This window comes from Podarcis gaigeae (assembly GCF_964106915.1).
Source record: "Podarcis gaigeae genome assembly, chromosome: 3".
Classification (NCBI taxonomy): Eukaryota; Metazoa; Chordata; class Lepidosauria; order Squamata; family Lacertidae; genus Podarcis; species Podarcis gaigeae.
The window spans coordinates 95,625,170-95,650,864 of NC_139680.1; the positions used below are offsets into that span (position 1 = coordinate 95,625,170).

General features: G+C 43.1%; 1 protein-coding gene across 2 annotated transcripts in view; it reads right to left on the minus strand.

Moving 5' to 3' along the window:
- Positions 1-10,130: 10,130 nt before the first annotated feature.
- The window catches only part of CENPF (centromere protein F), a 34,157-nt gene continuing 18,592 nt past the window's right edge, over positions 10,131-25,695 (minus strand). For both annotated transcript variants that reach the window (XM_083734053.1, XM_083734052.1), the window contains exons 12-17: positions 22,200-25,330; positions 18,910-21,072; positions 17,536-17,698; positions 15,952-16,434; positions 13,546-13,733; positions 10,131-10,644 (exon numbers count right to left, since the gene is read on the minus strand). In XM_083734053.1, coding sequence (XP_083590179.1) covers positions 10,447-10,644; positions 13,546-13,733; positions 15,952-16,434; positions 17,536-17,698; positions 18,910-21,072; positions 22,200-25,330 — 6,326 coding nt within the window. In that variant the 3' untranslated portion in view covers positions 10,131-10,446. The remainder of the gene's footprint in view (positions 10,645-13,545; positions 13,734-15,951; positions 16,435-17,535; positions 17,699-18,909; positions 21,073-22,199; positions 25,331-25,695) is intronic.

Consider the following 25,695-nt stretch of genomic DNA (forward strand, 5'->3'; position numbering starts at 1 on the left):
TGGAAATGAATGTAAGATTTTAGCTGCAGTTCTTTCATTTTCAGCTTTGTATTTTCGTTATAAAAAAATGTGCCTAGACATTCCGCTGTTGCGCTTATAACCTAGGTACAACATGCAATTTAGCTCCTAGCTTTCACATCTCAGTTTCTAACACTGGAGTGAGTGAGTGAGTGAGTGAGTGAGTGAATGGATGGGATTTACCTAGGGCAGGAATCCCCAAACTCGGCCCTCCAGATGTTTTGGGACTACAAGTCCCATCATCCCTAGCTAACAGGACCGGTGGTCAGGGATGATGGGAATTGTAGTCCCAAAACATCTGGAGGGCCAAGTTTGGGGATGCCTGACCTAGGGAGCCCTGTCAGCAGGAGGCTCACACAAAAACTTCTGCTTATGCCATGGGGCTTTCCCCTCTCTCCTCCCCCACATGCCCCCCAAAATTGGCTCAGGGGAGTCAGGGGAAACCCCATAAAAGCACAAGGGGGAGGATCATTCCACCTGACAGGCTGAAAAGCTTCTGCAGACAGAACGTTTGTAAGAGTGTGATATTGGATTCCACCTGGAATATTTAATTATTGCAAAATTTCTGTAACTGATGAACACTGTGAGGTTGGAACAAAGCTATTACTACACACACACACACACACATACACACACACTACACAGTTGCAAAAAGACGTAAAAGAGGCGCATTTAGGTGCTGAAGGCTAAAAAGAAGCTTAAATGTTTATGGCAAGACTCAGATTTACCCCAGTTCTTTCTGCCTTTCCTGACTTAATGAGCCATTGGCCTCAAGGCCCAAGATCTGTTCAGATAGACTATTTAATGTTTATCATTAAGTTCAGCATTCTGCTGTGCTTAACTGTGCTTCTCTTATATTTAGGATCTGTTTACTAGCATATTTAGAATCAGTATAAATAGGATGGCATATCCCTCGGAGATAAAATGTATAATGTGCCTTTCTAGAACCTTTCCCATTTAGATGCACATATAATATTACTGACCTACTGTTATCTGCTGCCCCCAGCTGTCCTGAGATGATTTAGGAAGATTATCCATCTGGTGCATATGGAACGCTCATGTAGATGATCCTGGTGCCGACTGAAAAGATGTGTGGTTTTTTTCTTTAGTGGAGAGATGTTTGGTGCCAAGTGTGGTGGATTGCCATCATACTCTGAGGGACAACCCCCCCTCCCAAATAAAGAAACCAGGCATATTTCTGGAAAGCGTAGCTGAACTAGTATACAGTACTAACTTGTACCAACAATTTGGTGTCAGGTATCTCAAAAAGAGTGTAGTAGATTAAAAAGTCCATACCGGGGGTGAAAATGACCATATCATTTGGCATTTTTCTGCAACTAAAACAGGGTGATAAAATCAGGTTTGCCCTGCCCATGAAGCCTGGTGAGGAGGCCACCTTGGGTGGCAGAAGCCCAAGAGGTGCCCCCCACCACTGGCAATATCTTACTGAAATCTCACGAGATCTCGCGGGATTTCATCAAGCTCACACACTGCTGCCACTTAGTGACTGCCACACAACCCATGTAAGAGAGGAATAAAAGGGCTGTTCTGGAAAGTGTCCCATGTCTGGGCTCACTTAGAAGAAGAAGAAGAAGAAGAAGAAGAAGAAGAAGAGTTTGGATTTGATATCCCGCTTTATCACTACCCAAAGGAGTCTCAAAGCAGCTAACAATCTCCTTCCCCTTCCTCCCCCACAACAAACACTCTGTGAGGTGAGTGGGGCTGAGAGACTTCAGAGAAGTGTGACTGGCCCAAGGTCACCCAGCAGCTGCATGTGGAGGAGCGGAGACGCGAACCCGGTTCACCAGACTACGAGTGCACCACTCTTACCCACTACACCACACTAACCCCAGACCCCCAAAATACTGGAACAACACCCTGCTCCCTGCCAGGCTGGTTGTTATATATTAGACAGCTAAAAAAAACCCCTCATCTATATAGTTAAAGAGAGAGAAAAAGATTCTTATTTGTATATGTGACATCATTATAATTCCATTAATGTGAGCTGTCATATAGACAACTCTGTTTGGCTTCGTTAAGGGGTTTTCCGAGCCCACACAGGAAAGACAGAAAAGGAACGAGCTAATCTTGACTATTTTCAAAAGGACTATAAATTTATTTAAAACTGCGCGGTGCTCCTGTATAATTGCCAGTATAAATCAGCATAGCTCTATTAAAGCAAATGAAATCACTCTGATTAAAACCAGCACAAGTTCTAGTTCCAAGACACAGGCAATTCACGTCCTCATACAACAACTTATGTCCTTGCTTTCCAACTGCTGAAGAAGGATCTGCATTTGCCTAACAAGGGCATTCCTCTTGGGAGCAAACTCCGACTGCGGTTTACAAAATCCTTTTTGCAGACCCCATTTAAGCTCCCAGCCTCTTGTTACCATCCCTTTTCCATTGACAACGACCATCCATTCATCTTTAGAGCTTCTGCTTACATACTGATGTTAAATCCAATAAAACAAAGTAATAAATATCCTCCCCCATCCATATCCTTCCTTCTTAATGTGTCCATAAATTTCTAGCCAAGACTAGTAGGTAATAACACGTACAAAGCTTGCACACATTAAAAAAACAGCGAATGAAAGTAAGCCGAGACATGGGCTATATCTGACCGCTTTGCTCAGATGATGGTCAAGCTCCCATCTGCAGGATAGGAAGCAAAGGTGTAGGTGGGTTCAGGCATGACCCAAGACCAGATTTCAGCTCAAAAGGATTTATTGCAGCAACAGGAACAAGACTGACAAACGGGGTACTTGGACCAGTATATTTACCTTAAAGGTAAAGGTAAAAGGTAAAGGACCCCTGGAAGGTTAAGTCCATGCAAAGCCAACTAAGGGGTGCAATGCTGATCTCACTTTCAGGCCGAGGGAGCCGGCGTTTATCCACAGACAGCTTTCCGGGTCATGTGGCCAGGATGACTAAACCACTTCTGGCGCAACAAGACACCGTGATGGAAACCAGAACACACTGAAACGCCGTTTACCTTCCTGCCTCAATGGTACCTATTTATCTACTTGCACTGATATGCTTTCAAACTGCTAGGTTGTCAGGAGCTGGGACAGAGCAACGGGAGCTCATCCCATCGTGGGGATTCGAACTGCCAATCTTCTGATTGGCAAGCCCAAGAGGTTCAGTGGTTTAGAACACAGTGCCACCCACATCCCTTAAGCCGGCCAAGGCAAAACACACACCCCACCTGTGATAGGTCGCCTTAATGCTGCAATTAGCAAATCACAACAATGGCCCTATCTCAGCAGGGATTGGCTGCCTGCCAGTTCCTAACAATGTCATTGGAGGGTTTTAGAATCCTCTCTGTCTTTTGTTAGGCAGATGGAGCTCCAGGAGGCCTTAAGGCCTAGGCCTGCATTGCATGCATATAGCCTGACTTTGGCCTCCAATGCCTGCATACATCACCACCACCACCCTAAATCTGCTCTGGACGATCTCCCAACCCTTGAGTAAATTTAGGGGTTGGGGGACTTTTCCTTCCTTTCCTGTTCCACTGACTGAAGCTTTAACATCAAGTGAGCAACACCACTGAATGCATGAATACATACATACATACATACATACATACATACATACGATTTCAATTGTATGCTGTTGGAGCCAGCCATCACAAGTGGCACTTCTTTAGGGTAAAATGAAGACACAGAAAGCCAGTAATATTTCCATGATATGAGAGAGCAGCCCCTCTGTCTGCCCTTCTCCGATTTATTCTCCTTTGTTCTGTCCAGCCGCATGGCCGTTTGCCAATCTCATCTTACCTACATCCGGCCAAGCTTTTATTGCACCCCATCGCCATATAGGGTCATTACATTCCAATACATTGTAAAGCTCAGAGTGCTGGTCACGAGGTCAAGAGGTACCCTGCAGCATTTACAAACCTCTGCCTCTGGCTTTATGACTCCCACATGCCCTCTTTCTTTATTTTATTAATCAGAATCATAAATGTCCGTTCCAATATGGTTATATCGAGTGCGATAAGCGACTCTTGTGAAACCGGAAGCGGGCCGCGGACTGGAGAACCATGCAGTACATATAGAGATTAAAGAAGGAATACGTTGAATACATCAACACAAAATAACGCAAATAACTACTATAATGATCACTAAAATTAATAAATGTTGAAGCCAACTTCCATCCGGAAGCCAAGAATATAAGAATTCTGATTCCAAGCTGCATGGTAGGCTTCCTTTCTAATTTATAGCCATGCACTTGTGTCACTCCTACAGCACTGAGATTGGTCACTGTATGTTCCTGTAAGAGAACAAGAGCTATTAAACATGAATTTCAATGTATATTGACAGTTTGGATATATTCCCCATGATTCTTTCCCCTCTTTAATTTGAAAACAAATGGGGGCAGGCATACACACCCAACATTTAGAAGCATGCAATAAACTGGTAAACTTAATCATATCTTGCACAAAAATATTATCCCTCCATATCTAATGATAATTTTCTCCCCTAAAAGTCTTATTCAACAACACAGTTCTTATAGTTCGAGAGTGGCTGAGCCGTGGATGCTGCCAGCCAGAGTAGGATTCTGACGACTGCGGCTTGCCAGCTGATAAGGTGAAATATGGTGGTTTCAACTGGACTGTGTCGTCTGCTCCTCTTCTTTGTATAACGGTGCAGCAAAGGATGGCAAGGCAGATGGTGGGGAAGGCACTTCCGCAATTGAAGGGACTCGCCATGGCTGCACGCATCGAGCTGGAACCCACAAAGGCTTGTCCTCTAGGTGGCGCATGCGGAAAGGTTTCAATGCTTCATCCACAAAATGTTGACAAAGTGTAGGGGAGTTCCGCATGCCTTGTGGCAGAACAACCCACTGATATCGCTGGGTGGGCTGCGAATTGTTATATACTGGCAATGTAAAAGCAAACTTTTCCCTGTCTGCTGGATCCAGTGGGATAGAGAAGAAACAGTCCTTTAAATCAATCACTGCCAACTGATATTCTCGTGGGAGCATATTTGGATTTGCCATGCCAGGTTGTAAAGTTCCCATTTGCTGTATTTGTTCCTTGACTTTTACTGACTGCTGCAGCTCTTTCAAGATTTTAAAATCAAAAGGTTGGTGCTGGGCTTGAGTTCCTGCTGGAGCACCAGCAGGGGGCACAATAACAGGGAATGCCATGGTATCCTGAGATAAGGAGCAGGCAAGTACTGCACGTTGAAAAGGGGTAGCTGATTCTGCTGCTGAAAGAGCAGAGTCATTTCCAGCCAGACCACTGTATTTTTGCAGGATTGGGTCCTCTGGTGAGGAACTGTAGTCTGGAGGCTTGAGGTCTGGGGCTGCTGGCAAAGCAAGTGCTGGAACACATGGCAGAACAGCATGCTGAATTAAAGAAGTTGAAGGTTGTTTTGGCAATGCAGCCATGGAGATATTTTTTGGTGATAAAGAGCCCATAGCATAACGAATCTTACACCAAGCATTTAAAATTCGAACACTGAAACTGGGGTGCCCATGAATATGTGCTCCAATCTTATCCCATTGTTTTAGTTCCCATGTCCCATTTGCAGCAAGCCAGGGGCAGTGCTCATCGATGGCTTGAATGAGCTGTATCAAATCGCCATCAGGGACTTCCAATTTGTTGGAGGAGAGGAGAAATTTTAAGTCCTTTAAAAATTTCTGTTGCGGAAATGACAGGGAACTGCCCATATTTCTAAAATCAATATATAAGGGATAGACTCACCGGGATCTTTTTTTAAAGATGTATAAGCGCTTTGAAATCCTTGCCGGACGTGGTGAGCCGATGATATCCACTGCTTGGATCGAAAGTCCTCTCACAGTGTCTTTTAAAATCCTCTTAGTCTGTTTCAGACTGTTTCCTTTAAGTTGCTTCTCTCGGTTCTCTTTGAAGTCTGAAGTCAGTCTCACACTGCTTCCTTTAGCCAGCCTCCTTTCTTTTAAGTTTTCCTCTTCTTTTAATTGAGCCTCAGAGAGGGCACCACTTGTTGGCGCCAGCCATCACAAGTGGCACTTCTTTAGGGTAAAATAAAGATGCAGAAAGCCAGTAATATTTCCATGATATGAGAGAGCAGCCCCTCTGTCTGCCCTTCTCCGATTTATTCTCCTTTGTTCTGTCCAGCCGCATGGCCATTTGCCAATCTCATCTTACCTACATCCGGCCAAGCTTTTATTGCACCCCATCGCCATATAGGGTCATTACATTCCAATACATTGTAAAGCTCAGAGTGCTGGTCACGAGGTCAAGAGGTACCCTGCAGCATTTACAAACCTCTGCCTCTGGCTTTATGACTCCGACAGTATGCCACCTTTCCATAGTTCAAACCATACTCAAGGCAGCTTGCAACATTAAAAAAAATTGCATAATTACTAACATAACAAAAGTAGTCATAATGAATAAAACATCAAAAAGCACACAACACAATTAAACAATTTCCACATAATGATACAGTGGTACCTTGTTTTTTGAGGGTCTTGGAAGATGAATGTTTTGGTTTTCGTACAGAGAAAACCCAGAAGTACATGCTTGTTTTCGAATGTGCCTCAGAAGTTGCCACAGCAACTTTCTATTTTTATGTTAATATGTTAATAAACAATGAGTGTGAAATGCATGGGGAGGAACAAGTGCACAACCCATGAAATGGGGGTGTCCTGTGTCTTCCTCCTTGTGGAAATATCACTAGCAGCAGGCACATCAACCCGTAAGTAGTAACCATTGTACAGTGGTACGTGTTACAAATGCCTAAGATTACAAACGCTTCAGGTTACAAACTCCGCTAACCTGGTACAGTGATACCTCAGGTTACAGACGCTTCAGGTTACAGACTCCGCTAACCCAGAAGTAGTACCTCGGGTTAAGAACTTTGCTTCAGGATGAGAACAGAAATTGCACGGTGGCGGCACAGCAGCAGTGGGAGGCCCCATTAGCTAAAGTGGTACCTCAGGTTAAGAACAGTTTCAGGTTAAGAACGGACCTCCAGAACGAATTAAGTTCTTAACCCGAGGTACCACTGTATAGGGCTTTTAAAGTTCAAAATATGCCAGCAGATGTCACTGTTGCCCTATGCCTTTCATTGGAGAGAAACGTGCCAGCCCCACATACAAAAATGTCCCAAGAACCGGTCCAATATGGGTAGACTATGCAGCATCTTGTAAGGCCAAATTGCTAGTCAGGCAGCAGGCTAAATAAACACTTTAGTTTGTATAACACAGTGTAGCCCTCTTAACTTTTATGTACAATATGGACAGAGGGTCCAACACTTGTATTTTATTTTTTTTAATAATGTTTATTAAAGTTTCAAAAAATTACAAAAAGAAAGAAAAGAAAGAGAGAATCAGAAAATACAAAATACAGAAAGAAAAAATAAAAACAATTAAAAACAAATTCATCTTTCCATGTCTTATCTTTCATTTACTTGTTTCCTTGACCTTCTCACACCTCCCTTTTTTGTATTCTAGTTCAATTGGTTATTTCAGCAAATCCTTTCCATCCTTGTTTTTATCTTACCAATCTATCTTAATATATTGTAACTTTACATTCTGACCTGTTAACAATCCATTATTACTTAACCCTTTATAGCATTACTGCTAAAGCCACATAACTTCATTCCAGCATCCTTCTAGCATTCCTTAATTTTACAATGTTTCTGTAGATAGTCTTTAAATTTCTTCCAGTCTTCCCAACTCTTGTATTTTGAATGGCAATTCCAAGCTTGCAGGGCTGAATATTAACATTGGCTGAGGCACGCAAGCTCCATTAGTTTTTCTCTCCCTCCCCCCCCCCCCAACCAATGGCTATTATTAATTAATTTCATATAGTGCCCTATACCCGCAGGTCTCAGGGTGGTTCACAGGATTAAAAAACCAAAACAAACCAAGAAAGGAGATTCTGATGACACATCAGGAAGAACTTTCTGACACCAAGCACTGTTCCTACAGTGGAACAGATTCCCACAAGAAATGGCACACTCTTCGTCCTATGAGGTTTTTTGAACAGAAAGTTGGATAGCCATCTGCCATGGATGCTTTAGTTGAGATTCCTGCATAGTAGGGGGTTGGACTAGATGACCCTCAGAACCCCCTCCAACTCTACAATTCTATGATGGGGTTTCCTACTTCTTGCAGAGTCTTTTGCCGCTCCAAGCTGCTCCTCCTGTTTCTGGACAAGGGAGGGAACAGCTCAAAATGCCTGCTAAGAGGCTCCCACCCCCCACCCCAAATGAATAAAGCACCTCTGGCTGTGGGCAATGCCTGCTGTTCCTCCTTGGCTCCTGCTTTTGAAAGAGAAAATGCAGAGAGGGAGAGAGGTGTGAGCTTGGTGCACTGGCTTTCCAAGGGTTAAAATGAACTGGGCTGGATTTCTAGAATGAACTGGAGGATCAGTGTGTGTGCTTGGTGTGGGAGCTGTTTGAAAAACCAAAGTGAACTCCTAGGTAGGCAGAACTGTGTACCTTAGAGTTGCCATATTTCAAAAAGTGAAAATCCAGACACAGGTTGTTGAGCTTTTTTGCCAAATTCTCCCTCTCAAAAAATTCGCCAAAAGCTGTTCACGAGAGCTATGTCTGGGAAATTCTGGACTAATGGCAACCCTAGAGTTTACCAGGTTTTTTTATGCTTGTCTGCATTGATTTGGGAGAAACAGGCCTGGTTCACATGCAACACTGTACTGATAGGGCAGGGGTAGGCAACCTAAGGCCTGTGGGCTGGATGTGGTCCAAATGCCTTCTCAATCCAGCCCACGGACGGTCCGGGAATCACCGTATTTTTACATGAGTAGACTGTATCCTTTTATTTAAAATGCATCTCTGGGTTATTTGTGGGGCCTGCCTGGTGTTTTTACATGAGTAGAATGTATCCTTTTATTTAAAATGCATCTCTGGGTTATTTGTGGGGCATAGGAATTCGTTCATTCCCCCCCCCCGCAAAAATATAGTCCGGCCCACCACATGGTCTGAGGGACAGTGGACCGGCCCATGGCTGAAAAAGGTTGCTGACCCCTGCATTAGGGCATACCATTTTAGAGGGCAAAACTGAATTATATTAATTTAGCCAAAATATCTTTAGAATTACCAAGTCATGTCAAACACTTTGACACCCATTTTTGAAAAATTCAACAAACCCTACCATACCATGGTTTATTAAACCATGGTTTTCATCCTCCAAACCCACCCAGCACAGCAGCTTAACCATGGGTTATTAACTACCACCAAGCCATGCTGGATTCACAGTTGGCTTATAGGTAAAGGGTGCCATTAGGTGCAGTCATGGCCGACTCTGGGGTTGCGGTGCTCATCTCGCTTTATTGGCCGAGGGAGCCGGCGTACAGCTTCTGAGTCATGTGGCCAGCATGACTAAGCCGCTTCTGGCGAACCAGAGCAGCGCACGGAAACGCTATTTACCTTCCCGCCGGAGTGGTACCTATTTATCTACTTGCACTTTGACGTGCTTTCGAACTGCTAGGTTGGCAGGAGCAGGGACCGAGCAACGGGAGCTCACCCAGTTGTGGGGATTTGAACCGCCAACCTTCTGATCGGCAAGTCCTAGGCTCTGTGGTTTAACCCACAGCGCCACCCGTGTCCCTAAGTTGGCTTATAAACTATGGTTAATTGTGCAAACCCAGCCACTGACAGATTTAAAGCATTGGAAAGCTATGTGCCGCCACTATTAAATGAAGCACCGATTCCAGGAAAAGTTGGTTTCAAAAAAAAAAGAGAGCAAAAAAGCAGAGGTGAGGGGGTGGTATCCATTTAGCTGGATTGTACAGGTAGCAGGCTATTTCTGTTCCCTAAAGTCTTTAATCTGTATCCCTCAGGTACTTTGTAACCTTGATGGGAGCATGAGTGTCCTTGAGGCAGTGTGTTCCTATTTGAAAATTACTGTTCCAAAAAGGTTTACTTCAAATGATGTCAGAGCAGACCTATTGTACACAACCATTTCCTTGTAGTTTGCTTCCCCCTTTTCCTTTTCGAGACAACTATTTTCTAAGTCGCGCACAAACTGTGTTGGTTCATAAGAAGAGAAAATCTCCAAAAGAGCAATACCTTTATCGGGACAAACCAAAATTTCGCAAAAACGGTATAAGCTTTTGAGTTTCTAAAAGTATCAGGAAAGAAGTTACACAAAAGCAATAGTTTGTTTAGGTTTTTATTACATTTTGGGAGGGGGGAGGTGGATGAAAAAACTAAATGGACAAAATTATTATTCATTAAATGTGTATATTGCCCTTCATCCATAGATCTCAGGGCGGTTCACAACGTAAAATTGCAATATAAAAAATGCAAAATATATAATAAAGATAAGAACAAAAACAACCCAGTAATCTCCTCCTCCCGCAACACATTTAAAAGAGCATCGGATGTCAATCAGCCAAATGATATCTTATTTCAGGATTTTCAGTTCCTAAACAACCCTTTGCTCTCACCATTTCAAGTCCAGAATCCAGATTTACTGCACATGGCAGGCTTTGTCCAGCTCGTTTTCTTCAGTACTTTGAGGGCTTTTCATTTCAATTGCACTGGGGGTCCTAGCAGGTCTTCCATCAACTGCTTGGGCTGACTGGTTGCAAGCTGAAAGGGGAGACCTGGGAGCAAAGCCCAAGGGCGAACCAGCAGCTAGGATTTCTTGCAGCCGCACATCATTTATCTGGGAACACACAGAAAAAGTATACGTGTATCAATCCATGCAAGGAAGATGTTTATTGATTCCAATGGCGAGGACTACTTTTCGCATTTCTGAGTCTAGTAGCGGAGCTGAAGGCCATGTTTTTCAAAAGTCAGTTGGATTGGCCTACTGAACCCTTGCCCTGCTCCCGTGTAAGCCTCATCATTGCCTCTTATGGTCAGCTGGCTGGGCCCTGCTCAAAGTCCACTTTTTGATGGAGAAGGAGAAGAGGGACTTGTTATTGTTATTATTTCAGCACTGAGGCACTAGATCACATGAGCAGAGATGTTTCAAACAAGACCTTTGTCAGAATGTAGAATGTGGGAGGCAGCAGTTGCAAGTTGCCGGTCTTTACAGCCACAGCAGACGCTGTGATTCTCTTGAGACAGATGCCAACAACAACTTGTAGAATGAAGTGCAACATTTAACTGCTGGTTTTAGAATTTGGCATCCTAATTTTCTAGATGTATGATGAAATTAGCGAAGGATTCTGTGTTTTGTTTATGTGGTTATATTATATTAGGTAAAGGTAAAGGGACCCTGACTGTTAGGTCCAGTCGTGGCCGACTCTGGGGTTGCGGTGCTCATCTTGCTTTATTGGCCAAGGGAGCCGGCGTACAGCTTACGGGTCATGTGGCCAGCATGGCTAAGCCGCTTCTGGCAAACCAGAGCAGCGCATGGAAACGCCGTTTACCTTCCCGCCAGAGTGGTACCTATTTATCTACTTGTACTTTGATGTGCTTTCGAACTGCTAGGTTGGCAGGAGCAGGGACTGAGCAACGGGAGCTCACTCCGTCACGGGGATTCAAACCGCCAACCTTCTGATCGGCAAGTCCTAGGCTCTGTGGTTTAACCCACAGCGCCACTCGCGTCCCATATTGTATTAATTATATTATTATATTATATTATATTATATTATATTATATATTATTATTAGGTTAAACTATTATTATTGTTATATGTATTTATTCTCCACCTTTTTCTCAGACTGAGACTGAAGATGGCTTACAGATAAAAATACAAAAAAGCAGGCAAAACAGAAAAAGCAAAAAACATAGAAAAGTTAGCAATTAATGATTAATTAAGCACTAATGGAATGAAAACAATATAAAGAAATCAATTAAAAATACTGATTGTAACAACAAGAAAAGCATGGCAATACTTGCCCTTGCCTTAAAAAGGCAGTTTCCAAAGGCCTGATGGAATAAAAAGGCCAATGGCAGAGAGATAACAAGGAGGGAGCTAGTCTAAATTCTCTAGGAAGGGAGATTCAAAGTCTGGAAGCAGTACAGTGACCAACAGCCTTGATTCGGAGAGATCTACAAACAGCAGTAGGCCCAGGCCAAGTTGGTGTGAAAGCTTTGAGAGCAGTAAATCTCCACTTCTGAGATAACTAGAGGACATGAATGCAACACTCCCATTCCTAAAGCGGAAGGGGTGAGGCCAGCTTTAGCTCTTCAATTCCACTCCGCACCATGCAAAAAGGGACCAGAACTGAGAACACCAGCCACCACTTTGGGTACTGCATGCACAAATGCCCAGTGCTGGAAATTCCATACACAGCTCCAAGCAGCTGGTTTGGGTATCCAATGCCAGGAACCACAGGTATAGAAATCCAGCAAGAAATGGGACAGGGGCAGGGTTTTGCATAGACGGTAAGATTCGGTTCATGGGGGATAAGACTATCAGAACCACTAGGCATGATGGCTGTGTACTATCTCCAGTGTTAGAGGCAGTGTACCTGTCAATCAGTAGCTGAGAACTGCAAGTCAGGACAGTGCTATTATGCTCATGCCCTGCTTGCAGGCTTCTCATAGGTAACCAATTGGCCAAGGATGGGCCTTTGGCAAGATTCAGCAGGCCTCTTTTCTGTGTTATTCTATAAGTTTTCTAGGTAAATTTAATAGTCAGACCCAAAGCTTTCAGAACAAGAAAACTAGACCTTAACTATACACCTATACACCAGGTATCTGAAGAAGTGTGCATGCACACAAAATCATACCAATAACAAACTTAGTTGGTCTCTAAGGTGCTACTGGAAGGAATTTTTTTATTTTGTTTCGATTACGGCAGACCAACAGGGCTACCTACCTGTAACTAGAACTATGGAAGGCATCACCTTGAGCAGCATGAAATGAAGTCCATCAACCTCACCAGGTATCTGAAGAAGTGTGCATGCACACAAAAGCTCATACTAATACAGTGGTACCTCGGGTTAAGAACTTAATTTGTTTTGGAGGCCCGTTCTTAACCTGAAACTGTTCTTAACCTGAGGTACCACTTTAGCTAATGGGGCCTCCCGCTGCCGCGCAATTTCTGTCTTATCCTGAAGCAAAGTTCTTAACCCGAGGTACTATTTCTGGGTCTGTAACCTGAAACGTTTTTAACACGAGGTACCACTGTAACAAACTTAGTTGGTCTCTAAGGTGCTACTGGAACGATTTTTTTAAATTTATTTTTTACTATGGCAGACCAACACAGCTCCCCACCTGTAACTATACACCTATGTATTTAGCACTCACTCCAGGTAGGTACTCAATTAAGTGTTTTGAAGACACAAAAATACACAAACATCCCTTTTAAGTTCTTGAACATGTACCATGATTACATACAGGCTTCATGATTTGTAAGCCAAATCTACGCAACAAGGTTCTCTTCAGATTTTACAATTGGGGGTGTGGGGAGGAGCCATGCAAGATCTCTGCTGCTAATTTATGGTCACTTCCTCCTATATTCACTTTCCCTGTCTTCACGCTGATATGCTGACAACTTGTATAAGTAGAACGTGACACTCCCATAACCACTTGCTCAGATACATTCACAATCTGAATTTCTTGTGCTTTGGTACATTCAAACTCATGTTTAATAATACGCGCAAGTTACCTTTTGTAGTTTGCTGCCCTCTGGTGTTGCTTTTTGGTTTTCAAGGAAGCAGTCGCTCTCAGTTGTTTGGGAGTGATCAGTAAACGGTGGTGATCTCAAGCTTGGAAGGACAAGACAGGGACTCGCTCTGGGAATTAACCCGTGGGAAATGCAAGAGCTGCCATTTCCTGGAGGAACATCAGAAGATCCTGAGGGAGGAAAGTGCGTGGTGATCATTCTTTGTTACATTTTAAAAACTATGACAGGAATAAAAACAAAAAAGAAATAAAAAGGAAAACAACAACCAACTGTTTAAAAACGGTTGCCAGCTCGCTTTTTGGGTCCAATTCAAGGTGCTCATATTACAGTGGTATCTCGGGTTACAGACGCTTCAGGTTACAGACTCCGCTAACCCAGAAATAGTACCTCGGGTTAAGAACTTTGCTTCAGGATGAGAACAGAAATCGTGCTCCGGCGGCGCGGCGGCAGCGGGACGCCCCATTAGCTAAAGTGGTGCTTCAGGTCAAGAACAGTTTCAGGTTAAGAACGGACCTCCAGAACAAATTAAGTTCTTAACCCGAGGTACCACTGTAGTGTTTAAATCCCTAAACAAGTTAGGCCCCATATACTACCTTATTCTTCTGACTGTAAATTGTATAAATTGATTTTAATCTTGCGTTTTTATATTGTTGCAACGTGCTGAAGGATGAGTAAGATACCCAAAAGAAGAAATAAATAATATCAATGGTAGTTTGTTGCTGTACAGTGTGCATTCCGGCCCTGCAGCATCTGAAGACTATGCAAGGTTTTACAGAGGTGTGTTGTTTGTCAATTAGGATTATCATAGAATCATAGAACTGTAGAGCTGGATGGGACCCTGAGGATAATCTAGTCCAACCCCCTGCAATGCAGGAATATGCAGCTGTTCCCTACGGGGATCAAACCTGCAGTCTTGGCATTATCAGCACCATGCTCTAACCAACTGAGCCATATAGGAAGTTCCCTTCTACAGTCAGACCATTGGTCCACCTAGCTATGTCAGTGGATCTTCAAGAGTTCACACAGGAGATGCTCCTAGATCTACCTGGAAACGCCAAGGACTGAACCTGGATCTACTGCATGCTAAGCGGCTGATCTACCATTGATCCACAGCCCTTCCCTGACATAAATCCTAACAACAGGAACATATACTTATTTTCATTTCAAGTACTACAGATAAAGTGTCTCTGCAGTCTCCCAGGTGGGTGCTTTCAGCTTGAAAGATAATGGTTTCCTTTTGCTAGTTAGTATCTGCATAATGTGAGGCCACTGGCCCCAAGGCTATTAAGGAGTCAAGCATTCATGGAATGAGCCCACAGACTTGCGTTCTTGAGTAGTCCCAAGCTTAGCGATTTCATCAGCGGTTAAGTGGTTTGCAAGCTGCAGCTCCAATGGCCACAAAGGCCTCTCTTGCCCTCACCAGAATGCACCCACTGTATCTTGCTGCCCCCACACCTATTGTTGGCAATAATCCTAAATCCAGCTGAGCCTTTTCTGAGAATGTCGATTGGAGAAAACCCTTCCACGTGAACATCTCCCTTTACAGAGATCGCAGGGAAAAGCAGTTTGCAGGCAACCGTATGTTTGGGTATATTATACTTCTGCGGTTGTAAAGGTTTGGCAATAGTGTTAGACGACTCTCTCGTCACTTTATAAACGCCATCTCCAACTCCTCGAAAGATTCCATCAACTGTTTCTCTGAAAAATTCTACACATCACTTGGGAAGACAGGTGAACTAATGCCAGTGTACTGGGAGAAGCAAAGCTCGCCAGTGTCGAAGCGATTATTCTTCAACATCAACTTTGTTGGACTGGTCATGTTGTTCAGATGCCTGATCAACATCTTCCAAAGCAACTACTCCATTCCGAACTTAAAAATGGAAAACGTAATGCTGGTGGTCAACGCAAGAGCCTGCAAGCGCTCCAATTGGAGAACAGCCTTTACCAAAGCTGTCATGGGCTTTGAAGACACTTGGATTCAGGTTGAAAGGGGAAAACGTGCTAAGAGGAAGGCATGCTTGGCAAACCCTCACCATGATCCACTTCCATCCGGAAACCTATGTCCCTACTGTGGAAGGACGCGTGGATCCAGAATTGGCTTCCACAGTCACTTACAGACTCACTGTTAAGACCGTGTTCATGGAAGACAGTATTACTCGGCTATGAGTGATTGCCAAAGAAGAAGATGATCACTTTACATGCAGAATTTTACACCCTTATGCCTTGTAATGGCAGCCTTAAATTTTATTCCACTGGTCATATTGAGAATACAAAATGGTAAAGGGCAAACATAGGGGGATAGATTCAGTTACCTCTATTGTCCCTCTGTATCAAGCTGTAACAGGAATGTTATTAAACAAACATCAATACTGTTGTGAAAGTGATTACCTTTGCCTTCCACCTCTGTGGAACCATCTGACTCAAATTCTGCATTTTCTAGGGGCACTTTTGGGCTGTGCTGTTGAAATGTGGTTCTTCTTTTAGTTTGTTTTGAGGCAGCCTCTGGAAAAGGAGATGTAGCACTTTCACCATTACTTCTGTTTTCATGACACCTTTGCCTCCTCACAGTAATCTTAGTAATATCTTCAGACAAGGCCTTTTCCACAAGCAGCCCATTAGTGATTTTAGTTTGGCTTCCTGGACTTTGTAGAGGGGAACTGGAAGAGTCTGATGACTGTTTGAGCTGAGTGTTCAGAAGAGAGACTTGTGTCTTTAGCATCTCGTTTTCTTCCTCTAATTTATCATAATCAATTATCAGGGTACAGTACTTATCCAGGTTTTGATCTGCTTCTGCAGTTTTCTCTTCAACCAGTTCCTTCAGTTCTTCCAGCTCCAACCTTATCTCTTCTGCAGTGGCATTCCTATCAGAACCTATGCAATGCAAGAACAGTCATTAATAAATGAAGGATTAGCAACAGAGACTTTCAATATACTTTACCTGAAAATATTGTAAAGAGCATTTCAGCCGCAGTGAACACCAAACACAATCGACTCCTTTAGATATGTAGTTCATCTTAAGACCTAAATATCTTCCTCAGTCCTCCTGGAGCATGGCCTTTTCTGCAGTGGCACCAATGTTGTGAAACTCCCACCTACTGGGTTATCTATTTCATTTCCTGTCTCTAGTTTCTCTGACGGTTTCCAATGTGGTTTTTCAGAGAATGCTATAATTGCTTTAATTTGTATTTTAAAAGATGTAATTTGTGGGCCATGCATGCTGTGGGCCATCTGTACCAAATGATGAGTTAAAATATTTTAGCAACTACCAAACTACTATGAAATTGCCAGAAGCTTCATATGAAAAATGAGAGGTGGGGACCTCCTCTCTCCTGTTGCCAGTGGATGAAATAACAAGTATGGTGGCAGGAGCTGGCCCAGAATGGGATAAAAAAGGCATCTGTGCAGAAGGCTGTAGATAAAAGCTCAGTGCACACCAGGATGATTAAGCTAGATAGTGGGTTGATGGTGACCATGGCACAACCAGAATCCCAGCATGACCTTTTTTCAGGGTTAGAACGAACAGCAATACTTTTTTGCATTCTAATGTCAGCCGGGGCTACTGATGAGGGAACTGTTGTTGCATTTTTGCACACATACACACAAAGGCATGAGGAATCTCCAGCCCACAAGCCAAATTAGACCCAGTAGAGGTCCTAATTTGGCCCATGAGGCTTTCCCCCCAAAACCACGACCAGCTGCCCCTCAAACATGACATCAGATCTGGGGCAAGTAAAGACACGGCTGCAAAGGAGCTTAAAGTGACTGTTCCTTGGCAAGTGGGGCTTGCTGACAGGATCTATCAGCTGATCAGCCTTGACAGCCAAGCCTCTTTGAGGTTGTCACCTGACATCGTAGTGATAGGTGATTAATAGGTGCGCAGCCTCACACACATGTCAAAGCGGCCCAAGGCGGGGTTGAGGGAGGAGGCCTGACTGCAGGATGGAAAAGGCTCCCCACGCCTGCACTACATACCTGGATCCATCTTCTTCAGTTGAATCTCAAGTTCATGAATCTGCTTCACCATCACCGTTTTCTCCTGCTTTAGTTCTGTGTAGGCTTTCAGCCAGTGCTGAAATCTATGATGGAAAGAATCAAATTCTGTCTTGAGTTGCACTATTTTCTGGTGGCTATTTGCCTGCAAAACAAAGTAAAAATAAACTGGTAAACATTCATGCAATTATTGCTGCAGAAGTAATAATCACCCAGCCAAATGCAAAATAGGACTTCTCATTAGTTCAAAGTAAAGTGCATGGAAGTTCTCCTTTCCTTCCATAACACCCACACTGTTGGGGCAACTATGCTATTTCCTAACAGGACCTGTTAACTAGAGCATCTGATGAATTCCATAAAACGAAACAAACGTCTACTGATGTCCTTCGGTTTGCACCAGACAGGCCCTAGCTGTCTATGCTAGAGATCCAAAAGCAGAGTCCAGTTTGCACATGCTGTTAATGGTTCACTTCAAGCATGCAGAAGGCTCCCAATGCAATCCTCCCATGTGGCCAGGGAGATGTTAATCCAGACACTAAACCAAGGTTTCTTCTTGGCTTTCCAACTGCAGCGTGTTTGAGCAAACCTTGGTTTGGTCGGAATAAAACAAACCACACTCCCTAGTTCGGACATAACACTAAGCCAGGGATTATGGTTTGTTCTTCCTGCCATCTAGATGAGATGGGTAAAAGGGAAGATTTCTGCGTGTTCGCAGTAAAGCATTACTACGGTTTACCGTAACGTGCAAACACGGCTGCTATGTTGCATATCACAGCAACTCTTTACTATGTATGCTGTAAGTAGCACAGTAATAGACATGGGCTACTATCCTATGCACACTTATCTAGGAGTAACTCCCACTGAACACTGTACTATTTCTGAGGAAACATCCATAAGATTATGCTCTACATCAGGCATAGGCAAACTCGGCCCTCCAGATGTTTTTGGGACTACAATTCCCATCATCCCTGACCACTCGTCCTGTTAGCTAGGGATCATGGGAGTTGTAAGCCAAAAACATCTGGAAGGCCGAGTTTGCCTATGCCTGCTCCACATATATCATGTTATACTTACAGATAACATACATTACAGTTATGATTGCAATAGAACTATAAACTTAAATATCAGCTTGTCTTCTTCAGATAAAGTGGATTTTGATTTTGGGAACCACATCTGCAGTCACTCAATGTTACTTTGTTATTTGGCGCCAGGCAAAATGTATTTAATCTCTACATGCAAATTTTAGAAAACTCCCCCAATATAAACAACAACAGCAACCCAAATCAGCCTTTAATTTCAGAAGGAACCTATTAACCTACAAGATATTCTACCCATGATGTCAACAATATGCTGTACCTTTTCAAGGAAGGCAGGTTTTTCAGAAGTTGCAGCTTCCAACTCCGCCTCTGTAGCCTCAAGACTAGACTGCAGAGTTTCATTTTTTGGCAACTGCTCCAGAACAGGATCGCTGTCATCCAGCTTTTGTATGAGGTCTTGGAATTGCTGGGCGAAGACCTCTAGTAAATGCTCCATTTCAGAATGTTTGCTTTTGGCTTCCTGTAGATGATGAGCCAACCGTCCATTCTCTTCTTTGACACTAGCAACTTCATCCATCAGATCCTGTTCTTTTGTCCTGAAATTCTCTTCTTCGCAATGAGAAAGTTTAACTTCTTCACGGGCCAGTTTCAGCTGGGATTCCATCGACATCAGCGCGTTTTCAAATTCATCTCTAATTTGCACCTTCTCCTTCTCCCTTTCTTCTAGCTGCTTCACAAGCATGGAATTAAGACCTTCTAATTCAGATACTTTATCCTGATTTTCTTTCAGCTCTCTCTCTAGAGATCCTTTTTCTAACTTTAAGGCATTCACCTCACATTCCAAGCTTTGCAAAGTCGCACGCATCATTTCTATCTCCTCTGTGGCTGTTTCCGTCTCTGCTTTAGCCGTCTCTGCCCGAAGAATTGCATCTTCCAAATTGTCCTCCGACATCTGCAATTCTCTTTCAAGATTCTCAATTCTGTCTGCGAGGGAGTCAGCTTTCCGTTCACTTTCTTTCAGTTTTCCCGCAAGGTGACACCTTTTCTTTTCGTCGGATTCTATTTTTATTTTGAGTTTCTCGATGCCCCGTCGCAGCTGAGACAACTCTTCCTGTGCTGAGTTCAGCCTAGTTGCAAGTTCACCCTTTTCTATTAGTGACCCTTCCAGAGACTTTGATATCTTGGCATATTCCATTTCAGAGATACTTAACTTGCTCTGTAAAGATTCATATTCCCTAAGGCTCACTTCTTTTTCCTCATTCAGATGCTCTATTTGGCTTTGCGCTGCCTCTTTTTCTAACACAAGAGCCCTCATAACCTGATCCAGATTCTGTAACTGCAGCAGAAGTCTGTCCTTTTCTGTTGATAACCGATGAGTATCGGCCTTCGCGGCCTGAAGCAATTTTGCCTGAGTATTAGCTTCGGCTTCCAATATCCTGATAAATTCAGCAGAATCCCCTTTACTTGACTCAAGTTCTTTGATAGTCTCTTGCATTTTCTGGCACATTTGATCCGATTCTTCTTTATCCTTCAACAAAGCACTCAGATCTTGACTAAATTGGTTTCTCTCAGTGACGAGTATATGAAGCTGCTCTTGAAGGCCAAAAATGCTTTTCAGTTTATTTTCGTTTTCTTTTTCCAAGTGCTCGTTCTTTAACTGAAGCTCCTCAATGTCTGTCTCCATGGATAAGGCATGGTTTTCAATATTTGCTTTCTCAGATTTTATCCTCCTCAGCTCATTTTCAGTTTCGAGAAGCCTCTCAGTCCAGTCGGCCTTGTCCATTTCCAAATCTTCCAGAGTCTCTGTTGTATTGGACAGTCTTCCCTTGTACATTTCCATATCATATTTTACCTTCTCAAGTTCTATTCCAAGAGCCATAAGACTATAAGACAACTGCTGGTTATCAAAAGTAACAGACTTAAGTGACTCATTTAAGTCTCCTTTTTCTTTTTCGAGTGCTACAACTGTTTTGTCCAACTCTGCACAAGCACTTCTCTCTGCAGCCAGCTCTTTGTCCTTTGAATCCAGGCCTGACTTTAGGTTTTGGATCTCCATTAGTAGAATATCAATTCTTTTACTGCTTTCCTCCACGTCAGGGAAGGACTTGGAGATTTTATTACATGTCTGCTCTACTTCTAGCAGAGGCTTTTCAGGGGCCCTTTGGCTTTCCAAGGTGTTCACAGGCATCGCATCAATGTTTTGAGAAGGAAGAAACGAGAACTCGCGAGGATAGTTTGGAGAACTTATGGATATATCTGTTGCATTTCTGGATTCTGTGTCTAAGTCCAGAAGGTCTCTTTCTCTAAATTTCATGCCGATTGCTTGGCAAATAGATTCTTCATCTTCTGTTCTATTTGCTTCACCTGCCCTTGCTGATATTTTACTATTTTCAACTTCAAACGTTGTCCTTTCACTAGACATGCCATACAGTTCCAGTTGACCCAAGGGATCAATTGCTTGCTTAGCGGGAATCTGGACTTGCTAGACGTAGATGGAAAAAAGAGAGTCATTTTAATTAATAAGTCACTTTAATCAAATTTATATATTTATTCTTTTATTTATTACATTTAACTGTGATACTTCCTCCCCAAAGGAGTCCAGGGTAGCAAAATAAATAAATAAACACATCTTCAAAAACAATGCCAATGACCTCTCTGCCGAATAAAATGGGAACTGATATGTAATGTTTTGGTAGATAAAGAACACACTTAATATTCTAATATGGGCCCTCCTGTTGATCACCTGGGAAAATTGTTTTCTGCAGGGTCCTCCGATTGTGTGGAGAGCTCTACTCACAACACAGGGAAGGCTGGGGAACTTGGGCAGGTGGGGGCAGAGCACATGATGACATTGGGGGCAGGACTTGCATGTGGGCCCCACTGGCTACGTTTTCAGGCAAAGGCTTGAAGACACCTCGTCTGTTATGTAACATTTCACCAAGGCTCTTCTCACCTACTGATGTCATTCCCTAATGCATAAATTGGCCCTCTGTAGTTATAATCACACATAGCTGTTGTTGCTAGATTTAATATGTGAAAGAACCTGGAACTGAAAAACTAATATTTAGCAACCTTGGCATTCTCAACAGGATTGCTTTTTTGCATACTCTTTTTCCCTCTGAGCATATCTCTTGGCTGGAGCCAGGGAGGGACAGAATTTAACTGGCAATAATGGCCATAAATTGAGGCTTTAAAAATGAGTAAGTTGATGAGCTCTTCTTTCAGAATTTAGATACAAAACCAAATCTTTATGTACCTTGATTCACACTATTCCTTAGCATAAGAACTACAACATTTCAAAGTTATCAAAATAGTTTCAAATTGGGTGCATGTGTGAAAGAAATAAGTTTTAAAACAGGGATAGTTAACATGGTGCCCTACAGATGTTGTTAAACTACAACTCCCATCAGCCCCAGCCAATATGGCCAAGGGTCAGGGATGATGGGAGCTGAAGTCCAACAAAACATCTGAAGTTAGCCACCGTGCTTTTTGAACAGCCTTTGCTCCCAGTCTGAAGAGACTTCCTCCCTTCCCTCCCAAAACAGTACACATGGGTAATCTATTGGACATACATGCAAAACTGCATGATAAGAAATGAGGCACACTTACGTGTTCGGTGTCAACACAAAGCAGAGACTGAGAACCTAAATCAAGGTCTTGCAGTGGTTCCTCCAGTTCCTGAGGCAACAGGTCAGGATGTTTCTTCTCGGCTGGCAATTTAGATGCCACCTGCAAGACCACATCATTAAGTTTTTGTTGCCACTGTTTGCTTTCCGATATATTTTGCTTTTGGAGACCATCAACTTCCTTCCTTACAGAAAGGAGCAGCTCTTGGATCTTTTGGATCTCTTCATCTTCAAGATTTTTATGCGACTCAAATGAGTCTTCAAGCATCCTGAAGGACTTCTCATAAGCCTCACGTAGGAGGAGTTCAACTCTCTTTTTTAAATGATGTCTTTCAGGCATGGCACGCCCCTTCTTCATGATACAGGCCAGTGGGTCACTGTCATTCCCTTCTGAAAGAAAGTGGCCGTGTTCCTCAGGGGTACTTTCTAGATCAGCTTGTTTGTTACTACTTAGGTCACTTATTTCATTTGATGGTCTGTACTGATCAGAGTCGATATCAGATTCCATAAGAGTTGGACTTGTACACAAGGAGATTTTGCTGCAAGAAGGAAATCTCATGGGGAACTTTCCATCCGAATGAAATTCTTCATTCATTAGAAGAGGGGTTACCTGTGTTGTGAAGGAAGAATTAGTGACTTGGTCGAGGCTGGTTGATAGTGCAGCATTTTCTTCCTTGAGCATGTCAACATAGCTTTGCAGCTCTGATATTTTGGCGGCCATACCCAAGTGCTGCTCTTGCAAGCTGCTATATTCATTTTTCAAAGAGAAGATTTTTTCCTTGACCCCGTCAAAGTGCATTTTAATTTCTTTGCTGGAAGGCTTCAAACCTTTGCAGTCAAATCCACCACAACATTCCAGAGCTATTAAGGGCACTCGCTCAATATCAGATTGTGCTGCTATTTTACTGTGATCTATTAAACCACCAGAAAAAGCAGCGCTCTCTTCTGCTACATTATTAATTCTGCCGATGAGCTCCTCTGCCATTGCGCCTGTGATGCATTTCAATTGAGAGTCTTTCAGCTGTGATGCTAATGTTGACTTTTCAATCTGCAGGTGTTCGAACATTTTCTCCAACTCATTGAGCTTGCTCATTGTCATGTATAGGGAGGCTACTAATCGGACATAATCACTTTGGCTGGGCGTCAGATCATGAGGAACTGACGAACACTTGGCATCTATCTGTCCGCTAAAGTTGTCCTTGGAAACAGCATTGAAATGGGTTGCTGATTGGTCGTTCCTTTCCCCTTCTGTAAGCTCAAAATACGGATTTTCCACATCTTTAAGAGCTTGCAGTTCGTGGTTCAGCCTCTCTCTCTCCATTTCGTTTTCTTCCAGTTTTATTTCCATAGTTCTCAGAGCACTCTCCAGCTGCTTTACTTGATCAGCATAGTTCTCTACTGAGGCCTCTCTATCCTCAAGGTCCATCTGAAGCAGCTCTAGCTGAACCTGATATTTATTCAGTTCCTCCTCCTTTTCTTCCGCAGATCCTCTCAGCTGTCCCAGCGAAGTCTTCTCCACAGGAAAGCCACCAGCTGCACGTTCGTCCCTTATTTTCAGTTCCTTGACAAGTTCCTCGTTCTCTTGCAGCAACACATCGTTATGACGCTGCATTTTATTAAGTGCTGCCCTTTCCTGTCCTAGAATCTCAGGTTCTTCAGATACTGCCTGCATTTTTTCAAGCTGCTGAAGCAAAGCGTTATTTTTCTTCTCCAAGGACATGACCTGACACTTCAGCTCCTCATTTTTGTTCATGAGCTGCTTCTCCCGCTCTTCAAATGTGGCTTTCTCCACTTCAGAATGGCATGCTTGCTCCTTTAAAGCACATTCTAAGTTCTTATTCTCTGCTTCCACTGATCCACATTTCCTTTTTGATTCTTCTTCGGCTTTAGACAGCAACAAGCTTTTCTCTCTATGTCTTTCTGACAGCTCCAAGAGGCTTTCCTCCCTCTCCTTCTGGCTTCTGGACGGATGGAAGTTTGTCTGCATTAAGTCTAAATTTCTTTGCTCTAGGGCACTGACATCAATCTTAAGGCTGAGATTTTCATCACTAACTCCTTCAATTAGCTTTTTATTTAAGGATATTGGTGCCAACGCATCTGGTTCCTTGTGGCTAACTGTTTGAGGCGTAACTTTCAGCTGCTGCACTGTATCCTCAAGGAAAGAGTTACTGCTTCTTAAATCCAGAATCTCTGCTTGCTGCCTATCTGATTCTGCGATCAGTGCTTGCAATGTCTTGCTTTTCTCCTCGAGAGCCTGTAAAGTCCTAGTGGCCAAGTCCTGCTTTTCGGAAACAGCTGCTTCCAACTCACTTATGCGCTTTTCCTTCTCCCTAACAAAGTCTTTATGCCTTTGCTCTGCTGCAGCCAGTTTTCTTTCTGTCTCATCTCTGGCTTGGACCAGCTCCTCACATTGTTTCTGGAGGCTGGATTTTAACTGCACGTGGGAAGCTAAGGATGTTTCCAAAGAGGCCATACATCTGTCCTTTTCCAACATTTCATCTGCTACCGTCTCCAGTGTTTTCTGTAGAACATCCACTTGTTTGGTGAACTCAGATAATTTCAGCGAATTGTTCTCTCTCTCTTTCCTGTGTTTTTCCTCAGATGCTGCTGTTTTATCCTGAAGGTCATTGTGGGCTTTTCTTTCTGCTTCTAGCTCTGCTGTTTTGTCTTCCACCATGGCTTTGAGATTTCTAATCTCCACACAAAGGTTTTCATTCGTACCTTCTAAAGCTTTTACTCTCTCGTTACTTTTAAGTTGTTCGGTCATTAAGGCCCTTTCCAGGCTGCAAATCTTGCTCATCAAATCTTCTTTTTCTAAAACTAGTTCATTTATGAGTTGCCCACTTTCTTTTTTCCACTGGGAAAGAACCTCAACCTCTTTTTTAAGTTCTTCACACTCTGTAAGAACTTTCTGCAAAGCTTCCAGATCCTCCAGTTTTACAGTGAGCTCTTCAATGGTGTTTTCTTTGTGCTTCAGAAGCTGCTGGAGAGAATCTCGTTGGTTTTCCAATTCAGAAATAGCAAGTTTCATTTTCTCCAAAGTGAGAGGATTCTCTTGTTTGCTCAGATTCTCTTCAAGTAGTTTTAACTCTTTTTCCAGAGAGCAATTTTTATCTGCAATCCAAGTGATTGAAAGAAAAGGGGAAGTATTTAATTTGCAAAAAGTAAGATTCCTTTATTCTCTTTATTCTCTTTATTAGATAAAATTCGTTAATTTTATCTATTTTATCCCACTTGTTCTCATCTGGTGACTTAAAGTTTACACTGTGATCCATGCGACGGTCACCTCCAGACTGGATTATTGTAACTCGCTCTACGTGGGGCTGCCCTTGAGACTGACCCAGAAACTCCAGCGGGTGCAGAATGCCGCGGCGAGACTCCTTATGGGGTCTTCACTGCGAGATCACATTCACCCAGTACTATACCAGCTGCACTGGCTCCCGGTGGAGTACAGGATCAGGTTTAAGGTGCTGGTTTTA